General features: G+C 36.5%; 1 protein-coding gene across 5 annotated transcripts in view; it reads left to right on the top strand.

Annotated features, from left to right (window-relative positions):
- Positions 1-17,300, top strand: part of LOC135205792 (inositol polyphosphate 5-phosphatase E-like) — a 633,907-nt gene extending 616,607 nt beyond the window's left edge. For 2 of the 5 annotated variants that reach the window (XM_064236962.1, XM_064236954.1), the window contains one exon: positions 13,101-17,299. In XM_064236962.1, coding sequence (XP_064093032.1) covers positions 13,101-13,209 — 109 coding nt within the window. In that variant the 3' untranslated portion in view covers positions 13,210-17,299. Of the gene's footprint in view, positions 1-13,100 lie in introns of all 5 variants that reach the window. The other 3 variants (XM_064236947.1, XM_064236969.1, XM_064236937.1) reach the window with 3 other exon arrangements.
- Positions 17,301-18,781: the final 1,481 nt, after the last annotated feature.

Below are 18,781 nucleotides of genomic sequence, written 5' to 3'. Positions count from 1 at the left end.
TGGAACGAGTAGGTTCTACTAAAGAAATGTGGACTTTATATTTACAGTCAGTTTTGAGTGGTAGGGCGCTTACTGTGTATAGTTGCATGTCTAAGGAGGAATGTGATAATTACGATATTGTGAAAGAAACTGTTCTTAGCGTGTGTGTATAGGTTAGTACTGGAGGCGTACTGTAAGAAATTTAGAAATTTGAGAAAGAATGAAAATATTATGTATGTAGAATACGGTAAGAAGCTAGAAAGGCTGTTTTTTGATTGGTTAACTTCTGCTAAAGTTGAGGATTTTGATGCTTTGAAGAACTTAGTGTTGTTAGAAAACTTCAAAGATAAGATAACGTATCCCCTGAGATTAAGCTTTATATAGAAGATAGGCGAGAAGTATCTTTTGCAGGAGCAACTAGGTTAGCTGACGAATATAGTCTAACTCATAATTTGAGTGTTAGTAAGAAATGAAATGATCCTTTGTCTGGTAGAGTACAAAGCAGTAAAGGTTTCAGTCCTAGTAATAGCAATGCGAGTAAAAGTGACTATTCCTGTTATGTTATACATGTGGAAAACCAGGTCATACGTCTAAGGTTTGTACCAGGTCATACGTCTAAGGTTTGTAAAAATAAAATGGCCTCTAGTGGCTCAGAATTAACTTGTTTCCGATGTAATGGGAAAGGGCATTTAGTGAAAAATTGTGCAGTAGAAATGAAGGACAGTAAGAAACCAGTGTCTCTAGTTAACCTTCCATCAAGTAGGAATGATGTGATGAGAGAAACTAGGAAATTTTTTGGTGAATTTGTCAGAAGGCGTAGTTTCCTCTCTTGGAGGAGTAGATTTGAGAGAAGTGGTCTTGCTTCGAGACACAGGAGCTGCTGTCTCACTGATTAGGAGAGGGAGTGTGCCGAACAGGGCAGAAATCAACATGGAAGAAAAAGTCGTTAGGTGGATTTCCTAACACTTGTGTTCTTTGTCCTTTGTTGAAGTTGAATTTAGAAAGTCAGGTAGTATCAGAAGTGAAACTTGCAGTAGTTGACAGTTTGCCCATGGATGGTGTTGACATTATTGTCGGTAATGACTTAGCTTTATCCAAGAATGTGAATCCTGTTGCGAGGGATATTTCAGTGCCTGAAATAGAGGTGGCGAGGTTGATCTTGGCATGAGTGTGGCTGAGAAACCTAACTCTGTCGTTGACAGTGATAGCCAAACGGAAGGTGTAGCTGTCGAAAGTAACGTAGTAAATGTACCAGTATCTAGTACTAGTTACGGTGACGAATTAGGCAATAACGTTTTGAATAAGGATGAGCTAGTCAAGTTGCAGAGAGAGGATGAGACACTAACCCGAATTTTTTAATGTGAGCTGGATGATGATCTCGATGATGTGTGTAAGGTGGTAAAGGGGAAATCACCGAACAATTAGTGGTTCCTAGGAAGCTTCGTGAGCTAGTTTTGAAGTTAGCACATGATGAGCAAGGACATTTAGGAGTAAATAAAACTTTCTGGTCTATTAGTAGGGCGCACTTTTGGCCTAAAATGAGAAGTGACGTGAAGAGGTATGTTTTAAGCTGTCATGAATATCAAATTGCCGGGAAACCGATTCAAGTAATTCCCAGAGTTCCATTGTGTAATATTCCTTCTGTAGGCGAATCTTTTGAGAATGTATTTATCAATATGGTCGGACCTTTGTCTAGAAGTAAGGGTAGAGAAGATTACATAACTATTCTCGAGTATTATAAAAACAATTTAAGAGATGGTTGGCAACTAGCAAAGGAGAACGGGAGTCAAGGGGGGACTAAACGGAAACATGATCTTAGAGCAAAAGAGACAAATTTCCATGTAAGAGATAAAGTTTTAGTACTAGTCCAGAAAGAAGGTTCCACTTTACCTTATAAGTTTGAAGGTCCTTTTTCAGAGTTAGAGGAGAGGGGAATTATACATCATGGAATTAATATGGGTAAGAGTAGAGCAAAGTCAGTGAATGTAAATTTGCTTCAGAATTAAAAAGAACGCCCCGTACCTTGGCCACCGCCAGTGTTCGATGTGGCAGTGTTACCGAGAGAAATTAGTTTTGAGAAAATGCTAGAGGTGTTTCAGCATTTCAAAGTTTTAATCAGAGTTCAGAAAATGGAAAAAGTAAGAGAAAAGGATAATGTGATAGCTAATATCCTCTCTAGAGTTTTCAGAATGAGTAGCCTAATGACCATTTTCTATTTTGGCACGAGTGGTTGAGTGAACGGAGAAGTATTAAAGTTTTATGCAGAATTGTTCCCCTGCTGTTTAATTCTTGTTTCTCTTTAGAAAAAAATAAAATCAGTTGATTTCATTTTTTTCTCTTTTGGGGGGACGTGTCAGGTAATTGCTTTATAGCAAGGAAAGATAAAGGAAAGGAAAATGCATCTTCAAGAGGTTCTGCAGCAAGAAGGCATTCACACCCATGTTGGAGGCGCCTGTTTTTGCGGTGGTTCTGGAATTGTCGGGCGTGTTGTGGAGCGCAACACGTGCCTAAGTGTCATGAGAAACGCAGCGAAATATGATGCAATATTCCGTCGAGATTCTTCTAAATCGTTCCGGTAATCTCGGGAGTCTGTGACATTCGCCGTGGGCCCCGCCCCCAGAATGCCGTATAAATACGACGGACGAAGTAGGAGAAGAGAGATCATCAGTTAGTCACAGAGTAAGAGATCATCAGTAAGAGCCACAGATCAGATTTCAGTGAGAGATCAGACACAGAGATCGTCAGAGAGAGATAAGAGAAGAAGGACGAAAGGATCAGAAAGAAAAAGTCGCTCGAGAATTGGTCGAATTCTGGTAAAGTCGTCTTCAGGAGTGAATGACAGAGTTATTTCGACGTTGAGCAAGACTTCAGAGAAGAAACGTTCTGCTAGAGGTTTTGGGGAGTTCCTGCCCTTCAAGTATCAAGAGTAGACATATTTTCTGCAATACAGAGCCAAGAAGGTGTCTAAAATTAGAGTTCTCCTTTTGTGAAGCCATCGCTTCGAGTTGCAAAACTGGTCGGCAAGTACTTTCATTACCTCACTGTTCCCCTAGTTCATGCAGTGTAAGATTTTACCTTTTTATGTAAATAGGAGACACCATTCTGCATTTTTTATGTAAATAGGAGACACCATTCTGCATTTATCTTTGTTAGTAAGCTTGTAAATAAACCGTTTGTTGTGTTAGTGTTTCTTTCTATATTCATATCCCCAGTTTCAACTGTTGGTGTTGAATTTTTTTTTTTTTTTTTATTTCGAACTTGGAATGGCCCTCTCTCAGTTAGTAACAATGCCTTCTGTCACTGAGACATGAAACTGCTGCTCTTCTGCTCGTACTGCTACAGTATCTATGGTTGTTTCCTCTGGACGAACTATACCCAAAAGACCATGAGATGCATCACTGTTGTGCGCAATAATATTTTGAGACGCCTCACAAACACTCCCGCTTCCACTTCGCCACACAGATGTTCAAAGAAAACCACTTGGACAATTTAAAAATCATAGTAAGGCGAACAATGTCCAGTCTGGTAACCTGAGTGAGAAACAGCAGCAACTCGCTCATACAAAGCATCCTAAGGAGTGAAGCAAGATCTAAATTGAAGGAAAGATGGGAAAATGAGGCCTTTGTCACCTAAATTAATCTGTATTGGCAAGATGTCATCTGCATATTCAGTCATTATTATTATATTTATTGCTGATATTTTACTTTTTCACTATTACTGTGAATACTATCAAGTTAAAGTTTTTTTTACATTCAATTTTCGTTTTTAGCTCTCTGGACCTGACTACTAAGGTCACTAGTTGAAATTTAAGTTATATAATCTGTGCACTAACTGTTATAACTCTCAATGCATTTTTTTTCTAACCAATATTATTACTGTTATTACCAGTATTTTGATTACTGTCTTTTATGCTACTTTGTGGATAAGTGCCGATTATTCATTTTTTTTATCACTTTGTCTCATGTATCTAGATTGTGTGTTACTGTCTATATTTTGTAATCTAACCACCTGTGGGGGCAAGCCAGCCTCAATGGGTGCCGGTCCCAAGCCCGGATAAATAGGGAGGGTTGGTGTCAGGAAGGGCATCCGACCGAATTAACCTATGCCAGAACCAATGAAATGAGTCGTGATATTGATGAGAATAGTGCTAGGGCGTACTCCGTAAACGACACACAGACACATCACCCTAACTCTGTAACAAGGCGAGGGCTACTGCATCATGAGCGGGTGCAGCTAAAGAAGCGAGCTCTAAATGTGATCAGAATAGGCCAGCTCAATATCGGGTCTATGACAGGAAGAGGAAGAGAGTTGGCAGAGTTGATGAGGATAAAGAGAGTGGATACTTTGTGTGTGCAGCAAACTCGATGGAAGGGTAATAAAGCCAAAGAACTGGGGGATGGGTACAAGTTAATCTATAGTGGAGCAAATGAGCAGGGTAAGAATGGCGTTGGTGTAGTGTTGTCTGGGGAATTGAAGAATGCATGACGGAAGTGAGTAGGAATGACGGAGGGGAAACAGTGAACATCATTAGTGCTTATGCTCCACACATGGGCTGCACAGAGGAAGAAAAGCGCCATTTTTGGATCGAAATGAGTGAGGTAACGCAAGAACTGGAAGAGCAGGAGAGGATTGTAGTGGGGGCAGACTTTAATGGACATGTCGGAAATGAAAACGATGTAATTGAACGTGTGCATGGAGGACATGGGATTGGGGAGAGAAACCTAGAAGGATATGGCAATAGTGAAAACATTATTCAAATAGAGGGAGCATTTGATAACATACAGGAGTTTCGGTAGATGCACACAAATAGAACCTCCTTTACAATAAATCAAGGCTGGTGGAAGTAAGGAATTGTAAAGTTATCCCAGGTGACCACATGCCTCTTTGTATGGATTTAAAGATGAAAAGAGAAGAGAAAACAAAAACAAATGGGTTAAAGGAAATCAAGTGGTATAAATTGTTAGGGAGGGATAATGATAAGAAGAGAGAGTTCAGGAGAAGAGTGCTGGGAGAGGATGGATCTGGGAACTGAAGATGTGGGAGAATGGTGGAGGCATAATGCATCAGTGATTAGAAGACATGGGAAGGAGATACTAGGGGAAACATCTGGAATAGTATGGGAGGAAAAGGAGAGCTGGTGTTGGGGGGAAGAAGTGGGAGAAGTGGTGAAGGGTAAAAGGGAGGCAAAGAAGAGATTTGAAGAGTCACAGCTGGAGGAGGACAGAGAAAAATTAAGAGAAAGAAACAAAGAAGTAAAAAGGGTGGTAGCTCAAGCTAAGGCAAGGGCATATGAAGAGGTTGATAATGAAATGGAAATCAAGTAAGGGTTGAGTGAGATGCTCCAACTGTCAAAAGTAAGAAATAAAAGAACAAAGGACATCGCCCATATTAAGCAAATAAAAGATAGGAATGGTACGGTCATAAAAAAGATAGAAGACATCCTGAAAAGATGGAAAGAGTATTTCGAACAACTGCTAAATGAAGAAGATGAAAGACTTGTAAGAGAGGATGGACAAGTAAACATGGGAATGGCAATGGGGATATCTAGGGATGAAGTGATATGAGCCCTAAAAAGAATGAGGAATGGGAAGACAACAGGACCTGACTTAATCCCAGTCGAAGTTTGGAAAGCTTTAGGAGAGGAAGGGGTAGACATCTTGTATGATCTGATGGCAAAAAGTTTTGAACGGGAAAAGATACCAGAAGAATGGCGGGAAAGCATATTGATACCTATATTTAAAGGTAAAGGTGATGTCCTGGAATGCAGTAATTGTAGAGGTATCAAACTAATGTCACACACGTTGAAGATTTTGGGAAGAATAATAGATGGCAGGCTGAGAGAGGAAGTGAGAATAGGGAAGAAATAGTGATGATTTATGAAGGGACTCGGCACAAAGGATGGAATATTTTGCATAAGGCAGCTGATGGAGAAATTCAGAGAAAAACGAGACCTGCATCTGGTATTCATAATCCCTGAAAAGGCCTATGTCAGAGTGCCAAGGCAAGAAATATGGAGGTTTTTGAGGGAGAAGATGGTGCCGGAAAAGTATGTCAGAATTATTCAGGAGATGTACAGGAATGTGTATACTAGAGTGAGAAGCAGTGTTGGAGAGACAGATGGATTTGAGATAGGAGTTGGATACACCAGGGGTCAGCACTTAGCCCATTCATCTTCAACATCGTAATGGATGTAATTACCAGGGATGTTAGAGAAGCAGTGCCATGGTGTATATTATATGCGGATGACATTGTGTTGTGTTCAGAGGGGAGGGAGGAGTTGGAGGGGAGGTTGGAGAGGTGTAGAGCAGCTCTTGAGGAGAGAGGAATGAGAATAAGCAGATAAAAAACCGAATATATGTGTTCCAGTATTACTGAGGACGGTGGAAGTAGCATATGATTGGGTGGGGAAGAAATAAAGTACAGAAGTTCAAGTACTTAGAAATAAAGTACAGAAGTTCAAGTACTTAGGGTCCGTATTATAGGATAGTGGAAGCATGGACCAAGAGGTGAGACATCGAATTCAGGCAGGATGGAATAACTGGAGGTCTGCATCAGGGGTCCTCTGTGACAAGAAGGTCCCTCTGAAATTGAAGGGAAAGTTTCATAGGACGGTGGTCAGACCAGCAATGTTATATGGAACAGAAACAGCAAGTATGAGGAAAACAGAGGAGAAGAAGATGGATGTAGCAGAAATGAGAATGTTGAGAGGATGTCGGGAGTAACAAGGGAAGATAGGATTAGAAATGAGTATATAAGAGGATCGACAAAGGTAGTTGAAATATTGAATAAAGTACAGGAAGGAAGTTTTCGATGTTATGGACACCTGTTATGAATTGAGGAACGTCATGTTAGAAGACATACGATGGAAATGGAAGTGGGGGGTAGAAGGAAGAAGGGAAGACCAAGAAAGAGATGGCGTGATTGTGTAGGGGAAGATATGGTATTAAAAGGTATAAATGAGAACGAGGCACAGGACAGAAATCGATGGAGACAACTCATTCCCAACGGCGACCCCATATAAAAATGGGTTTAAGCTAGGAAGACGACGACTCTGTATTTTGTATATTCCATGTATTTGGCCCTGAACTGAAATAAAGGATATTATTATTATTATTATTATTTTACCTAATCCATCGGGCCAGGCCTATGAGAGCTGAAAGTCAGCTCAGTGGTCTGGTTAAAATTCTTATAATAATAATAATAATAATTATATACAGGGACATTTGAAAAGGGCATTTTATGAGACAAAATACTTTATGAGGAACTTTGTGCTTTTGAACCATGCAATTATTGTTGGAGGGAACAAGATGGAATACTTCTTCCCCAAAGGTGTTTGAAAGCACTCCCTCACAATATACTTTCATTGTGTGGATGCAGTGGGTCATGCAGTTCAATGAGCTGTTCATGCAAACATGCTATTGTAGTGTGTTTGAATTACTGTCACAAAAATGTTTCTCAAAGTAAGTGCTTGAACATGTGAAATACTCACTTTCATAAATTTCTTATGAGTCTCAATTGAAGGAATGTTTCCATGTTACATGATTCCGTGATTTCGATGTATTGATGGGCCAATGGGGATATATTGTGATGGACATTATCATTTACTTTTGGAAAGTTGTCAGGTGGAATTGCTTCCATAGGTATAGCATTGTTCATTACAGATGCAAAACACATATATTTCTTATGAGTTTTGTTTTAATTACCAGGTAATTTACTCATATTACCAGGTAATTTACCCCTATAATATGAAAAAAAATTTAAACATTTATATGTCAAAATGAGCCAGAACCACATCATTTCATTCCATTCTTATGTGCTGGCCTGAATTAAAGTTAGTATATAATATGACATTTCCGGCCTCCATCTTGGATTATCACCCTTAGCGGCCATTTACCCCAGTTTTGGAAAAAGCGCCTGTTATTTTTTTTTTTATCCTTAACCAATATATTTTCAATATCTGAAGTTGAAATTAGGGAACCTTGAAATGTATATGGGCTTAATAGCCAGAGCCAGGAGTATAATTCTTGGTCCTACAGTTCTCTCTATTGCTTCACCCTTAAGGCATCATTGTAGGTACATAAACTAGAACATTGGGTTATCTGCATGGCCATGCTTTGGCCTCGAATATGGACTAGAACATAGTCCACTCTTTTAATTTAATGAGGAATATAAGAAATGTTACCTTGGAGAGCTTCACTATAGAGCCCGATCACTGTTAGGGATAGGGGTAGGGCTGGTGCTCTTGGTACCATTGTGGCTGCCCCATCTCTGAAGATGGTTGAGGTGTTTGGCATTGAAATGGGGCCAGGGAAGTTCTTTTCACAACAGTATGCCTTATTCCTTGGCAACTCATCGGCAAGGACAGAAGAAACTTTGTAAAGATACTGTGAAATGAAATTGACATACTCTAACATGGACTTTCAGAAATTATGTTCCAGTAAGCACTACCAGGTGGTAGATGCGAACTGCGCATGGTGAAATAGTGTAGTTGTACCTTGACCTATGAGTTTAATTTGTTCCGTGGCCAAGCTCGTAGCTGAATTTGCTTGCACATCAAATCAAATTTCCCTATTAAAGATACTTAAAATGCCCTTAATCCAACCCTCAAAATGCCATCCCATATTTTTATGCTTCATGTTATTAATAAAGAAAATATTGTATAAAAATATAATAGAGTATGTAAAGATATGTTTTATACAGTGCACTGATAGTGTTTAAGTTATGATAATTGTAATCAAAACTACTGGGCTTGAAAGAACACATTTTACTGTTTTTCATGCTGATAAAAGATAAATAACGTAAAGCAAAAATAGTGAACGGAATCACCACTTCACTGCCATTAACAAAATAGCTTGTTTGATTCACTTTGTATGGCTTGTAACTTACCAGTGTCACAGGAGAATTTTTCCCTCACCATGACATTACGATACGAGAATAATAATGCTATTAGTATACATATGCACTGTTGTCAGTCTTCTTGCCTGGAGACAGGGGTCGGAGAATGGTACTGTGTCATAGTTGACACGGTGGGTATGAATACTAATACCTTTACGCTGCCTGGGAATTAGGGTAGGCCTGTCCTACCTGCTATTTCATGATATTCCTTGTGTGTATGGGTCTTATTACTGATGAGGCCAGGTGATGTCTTCCCACTGGCAGGTAATTGAAGTGCTGATTTCCGTTTTAGGGGTGAGGTACGATGGTATTGAAGAAAATTCCTGGCACTCAGCTCGTTTCTTTACTACTCATTACATCATGCCAAATTTCTCATCTTGCCTAGTCTCCTGGACTTGGTTAACCCTTAAACGCCGAAGCTGTAACATAAAAATTGTCTCCCGTGTGCCGGAGGTATTTCGGAGTGAGAGCGGAAGCGGAAAAAATATTTTTTCAAAAAATCACAGCGCGCTTAGTTTTCAAGATTAAGAGTTCATTTTTGGCTCCATCATTGGCTGAAGTTTAGTATGCAACCATCAGAAATGAAAAAAATTATCATTATCATATATAAATAATGCGATATATGATAGTGCAAAAACGAAATTTCATATATAATTGTATTCAAATCGCGCTGTGCACAAAACGGTTAAAGGTAACAAGTTACTTTTTTTCGTTGTAATGTACACTAAATTGCGATCATTTTGGTATATAACACATTGTAAAACGATAAAAGCAACACAGAAAATATTATCACAAAATAATGCATGAATTCTTAACGCGCAGACGTAAACAAATATTTTTCTCAAAAATTCACCATAAATCTAAATATTGTCCTAGAGACTTCCAATTTCTTTCAAAATGAAGACAAATTATTGAATATTACTATACTGTAAGAGTATTAGCTTACAATTGCAGTTTTCGACCATATCTGACGAGTTAAAGTTGACCGAATGTCAAATTTTTTTATATATTTTTTTTATATGCAATTATTTTGGTAATTAAAAAAGCTACAACCTTCAAATATTTTTCGTTTTATTCTACATGAAATTGCGCACATTTTCATATATAAAACTCTATGAAATGCCTAATATGAAACGGAGCAAATATTCCGAGAATGAAACGTAGGTACGCATTTCGGAGATTTGTGGCGGAGAATCCGAGCGCGGAGGGAAGGAAAGTTTTTTTTTTTAAATTCACCATAAATCTAAATATTGTGCTAGAGACTTCGAATTTGTTTCAAGATGAAGATAAATGACTGAATATTACTAGACTGTAAGAGTTTTAGCTTACAATTGCGTATTTCGACCATTTCGGTAGAGTCAAAGTTGACCGAACGTGGTTTTTTCTATTTATCATGATTTATATGCAAATATTTCAAAAATGAGAAAAGCTACAACCTTCAATTATCTTTTGTTGTATTCTGCATGAAATTGCGCACATTTTCATATATAAAACTTTATGTAACGGCTAATTTAAAATGGTGCAAACATTACTACAATCGCACGTATGATTTTTTCGGAAGAGTTACCGCGCGGACGTACAGAAAATGTTATTTTTTTCATAAATTCACCATAAATCGAAATATTGTGCTAGAGACTTCCTATTTGTTGCAAAATGAAGGTAATTGATTGAATATTACTAGAATATAAGCGTTTTAGCTTACAATTGCGTTTTTCGACCATTTTGGTAGAGTCAAAGAAATCGTTAAGGATAGCCTATGCAAAGTTTACATGGCTGATTTTTGACTAGGTTACAATACGCCACAAAGTTAGGTTAGTTTCATGAGGGTACAGGCTAAGTCCTATGTAATTAAGTTTTCCATGAATTTATATACATAGGTATAGCCTAACTATATTTATCAAAACCAGTCATAAGTCCTCATTCAAACAGGATTAGTCTTGGGTAGGCCTTATTAAATTACTGTACAGCCTAGTCTAAGATCATGATTGGCAGTGGAAATTTTGGAAATTTCCACGTTAAGGCGTTGCAATCACGTTTGACTGGGCAGGCAACTCTGCACTTGAATCTCGTCTGCTACTGTTCTATCATGACAGTGATCTGTTCCAACTAATGAACTAACGGTAATATTGCGAGTTTAAAAGCTTACCTTGCAAGGGATAGATAATCATTTGTATTAATAATTTGGTAAAATAGCCAAAATGAAGGGTGGACCGGTTGACGTCCTTCTAAAACGAGGGCATTCGTGATTCTTACATGTTTTGCTAGTGTTACCAAAATGCAGACGAAAGATTCAGGACAGCGTTCCCATACTCAAAAGTAAAAGAAAAACAAAACAAGGGACTGGCTACACTGCCACGCACTCGTTTCCACAACAAAACCAAAACGTTTCACAGTTCTAATCACTCTTACAACAGTAGCGTAAAGATATTAGAGGAGGATGATGAATCAATTCCTAAATAAATCACTAATAATTAAAGGAATATTTTCCCATTACACCAGTATGAAAATAGAAACAAAAAAGTGATCATACATTGATAGTTTATTTCAGTCTGCAGGAGCCATCACAGATATCAATTCAAGTCACCTAACCTACCATAGACTATATAGTATGTATGTATGAGCTGATCACGCGAATTTTTTTTTTACATTGGCAGTTTTGGCTCCACATTTTAGTCTCATGAATGGCATGCATTAATACATTTAAATAAACTGAATTTCCCATTTCGTTGTCTTTTCTGTCAGTTACTGAGCTCTTGGTTTTTGGTTGGTTATTTTTCAGTTAAGAGGAATTACGATTTTTTTTTTTTATGTTATGCGATAGCTTATTGAAGAATTACAACTAGTATAAGACTTTTTCTCTTTTTCCCGCATGTTATATGAAAAGCTTATTAATATATTATGATCTAAAACGAATTTCGAAGATAATATTGCCGACTTATATACAATTTTCCAACAAAAACGAACCAGCCATCAACCTGGAGCAACCAGAAAATTTGAGAGGATAGCTGTACAGAAAAAGATTGCCTTTAGGGTTTCAGATGATGTCCCGTACAAAGGGGACACACCTTGTGGGTCATTTTGACTGATTTGGAAACCAATATGACTCAATTAGCCCATACAAATGGGAACAAACCTTCAATTTATGTTCACTTTGTTGACAGACATAGACCTTTAAATATGCTCTTTCGTTTTTTTCCAACCTAACAAGTAAACAATTTCTCTCAAATACTACGATGAATATTGTTGATTCTTGCTTACGTATAACTATAATGTACATTATAGTTAAAAGGGTAGGGGGGTGAGGAACCCAGACATAGCAGCCAAAGTCTGTAGCCAGTCACAGAGCACCCCCACACAGTCACTGGCTAATACTTAACTTGCGTCATCTGTCACTCGGTCCTGAATTTACGGCTGCTCTATGAGCAAGAACCCTTTTTGGCATAAGCCAGCTCATGAGTAACAACAAAACAGAATAGAATCAGTTGTTTCATAGAGTCCTGTGTGTGACCTTCCTTAGAGAGAGTTATTGGCCGTTTATCAGAAGTCAGAGCCGAAGTGGATCTGCTTCGTCAAGTCCAACTCGTGCATTTAATGTTTGCTACAGAATTTCAGGGAAATGTTATGGGTACTGGAAAGGCGTAAGGACTTTGGTAGAAAGAAGTGGTCAACAAAAGTTTGGAAAAGAACTCAGGATAAAGGCAGTTACACGAAGAACTGTTAGAAGTTCAGATTTCTCTTATGTACCTATGAATGTTAATTACAATAGGTTGTATAAAATGGAAACTAAAAAGAAAAACATGTGAGAGACATATGTGAATACTTACATATTTTAAAGAACATTGATACTACTGCTTCAGTGGCAGTCAATTTTATAATTGACGAATGTGTCTGTGTGCGCGCGCGCATCTGTGCAAAACAGGAATACTGTTTTTGTAGACACCACTTCCAAGTAGCACTACGTACAATGCTGCCAAATGTTGATTTATACACATGGTTTTGCTGCTTTGCATGTATCAGATCTAATGTCTAGTTATTAATTATTGTCTGTTTATCGCTATTCTCATGTTTCTTAAAATTCACCTTTAAAGGCCACTCGAAAACTTTTAAAGATAAATTTGGCTGTAGAACCTTTAAATGTAAGTTTTTCATTCACGCATATTCTTCAATAAAACTGATAGTTTCCTTAGCATGAAAACCGAGGAATTTCATATTTACTTTATTTTCAGTGTTCCATTTGCTGCTGGAATCTTCAACAGAGATGTGTATCTTGAAGCAATCAGACGTCGGAAACAGTTCATGCGTCAGCCAGCATTAAGAAACTGCCCTGTTCAATAAGTAATGCACGTACAAGCTTTGCAGTTTTCTTGATTGTATATACATAACATAGTCATATATGAACAGTTAAGTGTTGCACGAACAATATAGTGATATACGGATCATAAATTTCCTTATACTTATATGTGTATATAATTTTAAATCACGGAGATAAAAAAAAATTATGATTATATGAACAAAGTTACAGCCACGAAGGAAAATTGAAACACTGGAGATGCTAAGTACATTTGTCTTATTATTAAGACATGGTCACAGCAACTAAAGATATACAGAAGCAAGGGCATATTATATATGATGGGTACAAGTCATAAGTGAATACAAAAAGGTCGGGAGGTCACGAAGCAGTCAGCAAATTTAAATCGAAATCTACTTATTGGCAATCCTCTTCATTCTATCTTTCAATTCCTCCCGGGACATATGCCTTATCACCTGGTCAAAAGGAAATAATCTTTGACTTGCATTAAAGCTTTTCACCCAGGTTAAATGGATCAAAACGGATTCTCACAAGTTCCTTGAAATAGTTTCGATACAATGTGACAATATTTGGCTTTGCGTCCAATGTATTCTATGGGACTTTCCACTTAACTGTAAAAATAAAGCATTATTCGTCTGACCTGTTCTTACTGAGTATTTGTGTTCAATGCTCTACTGGTCTGACCTAAGTAAAATAAATCACATACATGGAATTTGGTATACAATATTGCTATATTTTCGCGGGTTATTTTTTTTAAGCATGTGTTTTACGTTATTATATGTGAAAGATACATTTGTATCAAACAATTTAAAAACAGGTGTGGCAAACAATGGGTGTTTGAGGGTTCTTATTTTTCCGATTTGTCATAGCTCTATTGTTATCAAATATCCATGATATGTGATGGATAGCACAAAGCTGTTCCTATTTTTCTGATGTTTTTGAAATCTTGGTATAAAAAATGAGGACTGACTTTTCGCAAGGCTCGAAGAAACATTGATGAAAAAACTGACATATTTATGTTTATATGATGTCTTGAATAATAGTATGCATATGTCAAATTATTTGTCTTTTTCCTATCAATACTAAATTTACAATTAAAAGGTTCCATTGTAATATAAATGTCCAAAAAATGTAAACAATCATTTTTCTCTAACTCAAATGTAAATTTAATTGAAGGGAGCTAATATATTATTTACATCCAAATCTTTGGGTATGATGGCTAAAATATCATCAACATAATGGTACCATGTCACAAGAAAATGGGAAATCTTGAGGATGTAGGGGCGTTAAAAATTGTCATATATAAATTTGAAAGAACGGGCGAAAGAGGGTTCCCCATTGCCATACCAAACGTTTGTTTAAAATATGCCCCGTTGAAAATAAATTCACAATCACATATGCACAATTTTATTAATTCTATGACCTGGTTAATTGTTAGTAGCAAATCAAGTTGATGAAATTCATCTTTAAGGTATTCCAATACCGAGTCAATGGGAACTTTAGTGAATAAAGAACATACATCAAAACTTATTACCGTGAATCTGGATTGATTGTAATGCCTTTGATTTTGTCAGTCAGATCTAAAAATCAATAAGATGACCAGAAATAATTCCTAGCAATGGTGACAATAATTTTGTTAGATATTTTGAAAGGGGACTTTTTAATTGTAAATTTGCTATATATATAAGAAAAAGACAAATAATTTGGCATATGTACACTATTATTCAGGACATCATTCACATATCAAAATGTCAGTTTTTTCATCAATGTTTCTTCGAGCTTTGCGAAAAGTCAGTCTTGAGTTTTTAGATCAAGAATTCAAAAACATCAGAAAAATAGGAACAGATTTCTGCTATCCGTCCCATATCATGGATATTTGTTACAGTAAAGCTATTAAGACCTATTAAAACTTGGAAAGAAAAAAAGAAGTGCCCTCAAACACCCTTTGTTTGCCACATTTTATTGGATTTGAAGCTGTAAAAAAATTTTTCAAATCGGTTAGTACAACTGTATCTTTCACATATAATAACGTAAAAAAACACGCTTATAAAAAATAGCCCCCGAAAGGAAGCAATATTGTATACAAACTTCCATGTATGGATTACAATTTGTTTTACTTAGAGCAGACCAGTAGAGAATTAAGCAACAGATTAAAACAACACAAATACTCAGTAAGAACAGGTCAGACGAATAGTGCTCTATTTTCACATTTAAGTGAAAAGTCTCAAAGAATACATTGGACGTAAAGCCAAATATTGTCACGTTGTAACGAAACTATTTCAAGTAACTTGTTAGAATCTGTTTTGATTTAGATAAACCTGTGTGAATAATTTTAATGTAAGTCAAAGATTATTTCCTTTTGACCTGGTAATAAAACATGTTCCAGAAGGAATTGAAAGATAGAATAAAAAGGATTACCAATAAGTAGATTTCGATTTCAATCTGTTGACCGCTCTGTGACCCTCCGACCTTTTTGTATTCCCTTTTGTCTTGTGCCCACCATATATGCCCTTGCTTCTGTATGACCATGTCTTAATGGTAAGACCAAAGTACTTAGCACCTCCAGTGTTTCAACTTTCCTTCGTGGCTGTAACTGTGTTCATGTGTGTGTGTTTTATTTATTAGTGAAGGATAGTTGTCAATGATTGACTAATTTTTTTTTCACAGAAGATCTTTCTTTGGTTGTGTAGGTTAAAAATGAGGCTATAAAAAATCCCTCATTGGTCACTGCATTCAAAGATCTGTACATGAGGCATAATCAGATACCATGGCTGACAGTAACTGCTTAAATTTGTCATGTCGCAACAATTATTCACAGAAATCTAATAATAAGTACCACATAAACATGCAAGTGATTTTTAACATGCTAATACCTTATGTATCTAATTAACCAGTGTTCATAAATTGTACTTCAAACTGCCAGCAAGTGCAATGAATCAGTTGAAATTAATAGAAGCCTATAGTAACGAAAAAGTGTGAAAATAACTGTATCATTATAATTACGAGAATTGCAGGATATTTCTCAGGCAGCGATGCAAGAAATAGTCCAAATTGAACACATTTTCAGAACTTTCATTTTCTTTTATAGCTGAACCCTTAATTGCATATGCATGATGGCAGTGATAGTTTTGAATCACAAGGCCTTGAAAGTAAGTGAAATGCAGATATCTGTGTTCATAGACTATTTCAAGCAAAGCACTCTCATTGTCTCAGTTTTAGGCAGACAGAGAAGAACAATTCTTCTGGCAAATGAGAGATCATTAGCAAAGATAGATGGTAGGGCTCAGAACTCCAAACAGTAATGAAAAAAGCTCGTCAAACTTGGTATATGAAAATTATAGATCAGGTAAAGAACTTGCAAGTAGTAAGGGGCTGGAGAGACTGCTCCTCATGTGGGTAAATCAGACCTGACCACGTGATATGATTGTAGGGCCTGTTACCAGAGGTGGGATGGAGGTAGTAAGGTGTTCCAGAGGCAGGTGGTCCTTCCCAGAGGGATGCGGCTCAACGCTGCACTCCATTTGTATGATCTTTGTTAAAGAAAAAAAAACCTGAATATGCCTTTCATAGTATGAGCTTCAACAATATCTGTCTACACCTTGACGCAGAGCTTCAGTTATAGGATACTGAGGTCATGAGCTTTTCCACAAGCAAGAGAACCAGATCTCATACACTGTGGAGGTGGTTACCTTAGAGATGTCGCCACATCTTGATGACGTCACAGGAGCATGACGTGTATATATTGTATATAAATAATGTCCTGATAACTAAAATAGTGAATATATGAAAGCAAAAATGTTGATTTTCTGGTGAATTTGTATTTTGTCGTGTGTCTAATTAAAACATCAAGAAAAGGAATTTTGTTGTCTGTTTCCCATTCAACTTTGAATACATATTTACTGTACACAGAAAACTAACATTTTCACATTCAATATATTCACTATTTTAGTTATCATGACATTTCTAACGAGATTGCCGTAGCCAGCAATTTATTCTTAAAAACCTTGGGGATGCGCTCCCCAGATTTCCTGGAAAAGGAAATTGAAATGACCCGTAAGCAGCCGTCATCTTTAAAGTACCCTGTCCATAGATATATATATATATATATATATATATATATATATATATATATATATATATATCATATATAGGTATATAATATTGATATTATTATATATATATATATACTTAAAAAATCACATGAGATGCACGGGACTTCATTAAATAAGCCAATACTACAGGAAAATGATAGGCAGATATTCAAACGCTTTCGTCTTTACTGAGGAACGAATAAAATACAGTTGGAAAGAAAGTTATCAGGTAAGCAACCAGATCAAGAATACCAGATGGTTAATTGTCAAAAGGGTAAAGATCAAAGAGATAATCCAGGATTATCGGATATCACACGGCCACAAACCTAAACATAGATTTAACCCTAACAGAAACTACAACGTATCCATATAGTCCAAAACATGTAAAAACGGAATATATTAATTTTGTTGCTCATATTTATCTACAACTTTTTTCATTATGAAGCCATCAAGTTTAAATAAACCAAGACTTAAATTTAGAACATTTCCATTATTTTTGATGAAACAAGAGACAATGATATTCCTTTTAACTGTGGCATTACAAGGGATTAAGGCTCTTGCTTGACTCCTGTTAATAGGATGATCTAAATCTCTCATATGTACGAATAATGCATTCGATATTTGCCCAGTTCTCACAGAATATTGTTGATGTTTGAAACGTTGTGGAAGAGATTTATCACACTTTTTGCAAGGAATTTCATAAATACAGCCTGGACGATCTTTAGGAGAATTTTTTATTACTAAACTCTTGGCATTAATACTACTGAAAACAACATTTATGGTAAAAAGCTTTAAAATTCTAGGACTTTCTAAAAACCCTTCATCATAGGGTAATTTTGGAATGTTATGCTTACTAAATTAAAGTTTGTCATTAGTTGAATAAAATGTTTTTTCTAGTTCTTTTTCCATGCCACATCTACAAATGTCCTTGGGTATTTAAGTTTCAAGGCAATATCATAAATAGTTTTAATCTCAGCGTCAGTAAACTGCAGGCTACAGTCACGTAAAGCCATGAGGAACATCCCAGAAACAACAGAGAATTTAACATTTTGATGGTGATTGGAGTAGTAATGAACAAAAGAGGCAATGTAAGTTGATTTCCGAAAGACTGATAAGGTGAAATTTTTATCATTTCTAAGGACAGTTACATCAAGAAAATTCAAATTACAATTTCTTCCTCTACAGTAAATTTTATAGAATGGACTAAATTATTGAGATTATTAAGGAGTTCCTGGAGATTTTCGTGAACTGGCCAAATACAGAAAATATCATCCACATACCTAAACCATATAACTTTTTGGGGCAAAATTCTTGGTAAGAGTTTTGTCTAAAAAAATTCCATGTAAATATTGCTAAGGACAGAAGATAAGAGATTAGCCATAGCCATACCAAACTTTTGTACAAAAAATTCCCATTAAAACAAAATTTACTATCTTTGATACATAACCTTATGAGACAAATGAGGTTTGCTTCAGCTAAGGGAATATCATGACGTTCTAATTCATCC

This window comes from Macrobrachium nipponense, chromosome 11, assembly GCF_015104395.2.
Source record: "Macrobrachium nipponense isolate FS-2020 chromosome 11, ASM1510439v2, whole genome shotgun sequence".
Classification (NCBI taxonomy): domain Eukaryota; kingdom Metazoa; phylum Arthropoda; class Malacostraca; order Decapoda; family Palaemonidae; genus Macrobrachium; species Macrobrachium nipponense.
The sequence above is the reverse complement of the archived record's forward strand: the minus strand, read 5'-3'. Positions and strand labels throughout refer to the sequence as shown.